Source organism: Octodon degus, unplaced genomic scaffold, assembly GCF_000260255.1.
Source record: "Octodon degus isolate 3935 unplaced genomic scaffold, OctDeg1.0 scaffold00035, whole genome shotgun sequence".
Lineage (NCBI taxonomy): Eukaryota > Metazoa > Chordata > Mammalia > Rodentia > Octodontidae > Octodon > Octodon degus.
The window spans coordinates 14,251,876-14,255,405 of record NW_004524611.1 but is presented as its reverse complement, the minus strand read 5'-3'; the positions used below and the strand labels follow the sequence as shown (position 1 = coordinate 14,255,405).

Here is a 3,530-nt window from a genome sequence, read left to right as displayed (position 1 = left end):
TTCCTTCCTTCTTTCTTTCTTTCTTTCTTTTTTTCTTTCTTTCTTGGGGACAGGGTACTGGGGTTTGAGCCAAGGACTTTACACTGAGCTAGATCCTTAGCTCTTTTTTATTTTATTTATTTATTTATTTTTAATTTCTGAGATGGGTCTTGCTTCTAGATTGTCCAGGCTGAGTTTGAACTTGCAATCCTCCTACTTCAGCCTCCCAGATTTCTGGGGTTACAGGCATAAGTCACCATCCCTAGCTGCTTGGAATACTATTTTTATGCCATATTAAGCTGTCTAAACTACAAGGAGTCTCCTGGTAAAACTCTCTTACTGCATAAATAAGGAAACAGAGGCTTTTGAGAAAACTGGGCAAGCCACACTAATCTAAGATCCAAGGGTACACGTAAACAAAATTGATAGCAATTCTCGTGCAACTGACATTCTAGTGGGGTCCAGGGCCCTGCTCAGCTTCCATAACATTTTGTCAAATTTCCCCAACTGTCAGATTTCTCTGATTATTGAGTCTTCCAGCCACAGCCTCTTCCAAGGAGCCCTGCGTGACTGACCACTTTCTGTGCCCATCAGCTCCTCCTTGAACATGCAGGGGACCTGAAGAGAGCACCACTCAAGGGCTGCACTGCTTCTTCTCATGAGGGGTTGTCAGCAAGTCCTGGTTGCAGGTTACAGGCTTGTGTTTCTGTCTGGAGAGCAGGAACCACTTCCTCCTCTCCTCTGTCCATGGCATGTTTCCCAAGGGGTTCTGGTTCCTAGATACGTCTTTCTCTCATTTGTTCACTCATTCACGCAAAGAGGAGATCAAGACCAATGGAAAAGCCTGGGAGTCCTGTGCTAACAAAGGAGCACTCCAGCTGGGAATGGATGTGATCCCTGGGGAGAAGAGGAAAGGCAAGCCTGGGGCAGAGACCTGTGGACACACGGGATTTGGGGGGAAGCTGAAGAAAGGACTGCATATTGGAAGCCAGGAGGGAAGGTGGGATTCCAGAGTAGAAAGACAAGGGATTCACATGCCAGAGAGAGAGAGGCCAGGGCCCACAGAGAAGCTACAGGCGTGGTACAGAGGGTTCAGGAGGCTGGGAGCTCTCAGCGCTGTGGAGGAGAAGCCAGATCTCCGTGGCTCACAGAAGCAGAGGCAATGAGTGCCCACACCCTTTGTAGGAATGGAAGAAAAATGTGGCTTGGTAGCTGGAGGAGGAGACAGAGCTGAGAGAGACAGAGAAATGCTTTCTTTAGGAGAGGAAACAGAAGAAGACTGGACTTGTGCTGGAGGGAGTGTTTCTGTCATTGCATCCCCCAAGAAGATGGAAAAGGTAGAATCCATTCACAGTGGCTGAGAGAGTGAAGAGTGAGAGGTTTTCAAGAGAAGCCCCAGTTTGAATGAGTAGATCAGAAAGCCACAACCTCATTGGTCTGGGGGTGGTTTGGGGAGCCAGCTGGGGAGGAGTCTGGTGGTTAGCAGGATGGAGAAGAGAAGCGAAGTGCAGGCCCTGCCTTTGTGGGAAGCTAACCAGGTCCACAAAGAGGAGGACTGGTGCAGGAGTTGTTGAGGGGTGCTGGATGGCTGAAGAGAAAGAGATAGTGAGCAGCCCTAGACCCTCGCCTCATTGCCAGAGAAGGAGAGAGACCTGTCAGGCTGTGACTGGATAACTGAGGTCACCTACGAGGCCTCCACCAAGCTTGAGGCTGTTTCTGATTTGCTCCACCTCTGGCCAGAGAGGTGAGGTTTATTAGGGGTGCTTGGATAATACTCATAGCTGATACCTCAGGATTACAAAGGGGTTACAGAGGGGGCTTTCCTTTCTTCATAGAGGTTTGTCTCTTCCTACATGCTTCTGGCTCTTAAGGTGACCACAATAGGACACTCACTTGGAAGGTTATTTAGTTTTCTGAGGCAGGATTTCTCTGTGTAGTTCAGGCTGGTTTTGAACTCACTATACAGCCCAGACTGACCTGGAACTCACAGAAAGCCCCCTGCCTCAGCCTCCTGAGTGCTGGGATTACAAGCCTGTGCCACTAGGCATGGTTTTTTATTGGCTTGGTTTTGTGGAGTAAATAAAGGTGGGCAGGGGTTGGGGGCCTCAGCAAGATGCCTGCTTCCCAAAGTAGTCCCACTGCTGAAAGAAAGGTAGTAGCTTTTGCCCTGACCTCTCACTGAGAATCAGTTTTACTTTCAGCCCGAAAGGCATGGGATGTGGCTGCTGGGAGGGGATGTGGCTGCTGAGAGAAGCTGAGGCTGAGCAAGGGGAAGGCCCCATGGGGGGATCCAGCAGCGCTCAGGGGCACACAGCCACAGCATGGGCTGGGCCAGCCCTCCAGCACTAGCCCCTGCAGAAACAAACTGCACCCCCCAATGCAGCCTGCTCCATTGCTGCTGGGTTCTGAGTGCTTCACAGCCCTACTCTGATCTGAAGCAAAATCGACCTCTCCATGCCTTTTCTGTTTGACAAAATCCGCCCTGGAGACTCAGAGCTCATTGCTGCTCTGGTCCTGTGACAGGTGGCAGAGATGTGCTCTCCACGGGGCCCACATCCACTTTACCTGCCAAGTCCTTGACTGCAACAGCAATGACATTGGTCTGTGTGTTTCTACCTTCCATGCCTCAGGAGCCCATTGGACAGGTGGGAATAGGTATGGCCGAGTGGCTTGTCTGGGGTCACACTGCCAGTGAGTGACAACGGTGAGAGCTTAGAGCATTTCTGAAGTCCTAAGCTGAGATCTGGGGGCTTCTGCAGCCCCTCCTGTCTCTGAGCCATAGAAGGAATCTGGGGTGGCATCAGGAAGCCCTTGACAATGCCAAGATGCCCCTCCTTTGTGTCCCCACCCGCATACCAGGCTAGTTCTAGTTCCAGCTCCAGCCCTAGCCCCAGCCACCTGATGGTGCACCTGAGCAGGCCCCAGCCTGCCCACTGCAGGTGGACACTCACATGTGGGCCCCCGGCCGGTCCTCCCTGGTGAGTACTCCCTCCTTCTCCATCAGCATCTGCCGGAAGGTCCCAACCTTCTGCTGAATCTCCTCCTCTGAGTACCTGCGGGGCACAGCAAGTGAGAAGGCTGCTCTCCTGGATTCAGATCCTCCCACCTGACTGTACCAAGCCCAGCCCAGCCCAGCCTGGCCCAGCCCCCCACCCTATCCCCTGGGTCTTAAGCACGGACCCTGGATTGCTATAACTTGCCTGAGGTCACAGAATCCAGCCAGACTCTGGCACTGAGGAAATGTCAGGGCTTTCCATTCCACAGCAGACTAGTCAACCCACCTACCCACCCACCCGACAAAAGTCAGAGTTAAGCAGAGTGGGGTTCCAGGCTTCTCCCTGGACTTGTAGTTCCAGCTACTTGGGAGGCTGAGGCAAGATGATCTCTGAGCCCAGGAACTGGGAAGAGATAAGCCAGGTATGGCTGAGTCCTTCCTTCTTGCTAGCATCAACTCTGATCTGTCTCTGTCTCTGTCTCTCTCTGTCTCCTCTGTCCCTCTCTGTCTTTGTCTGTCTCTCTGTGTCTCTTTGTCTTTTTCTCTGTCTCTCTGT

The 3,530-nt window shown here is 52.0% G+C and overlaps 1 protein-coding gene across 1 annotated transcript in view; it reads right to left on the bottom strand.

Moving 5' to 3' along the window:
- Srrm3 (serine/arginine repetitive matrix 3) overlaps positions 1–3,530 on the bottom strand; it is a 36,227-nt gene that overhangs the window by 26,877 nt on the left and 5,820 nt on the right. The window contains exon 2 of the mRNA XM_004630449.2: positions 2,931–3,032. Within this exon, the coding sequence (XP_004630506.1) occupies positions 2,931–3,032 (102 nt within the window). The remainder of the gene's footprint in view (positions 1–2,930; positions 3,033–3,530) is intronic.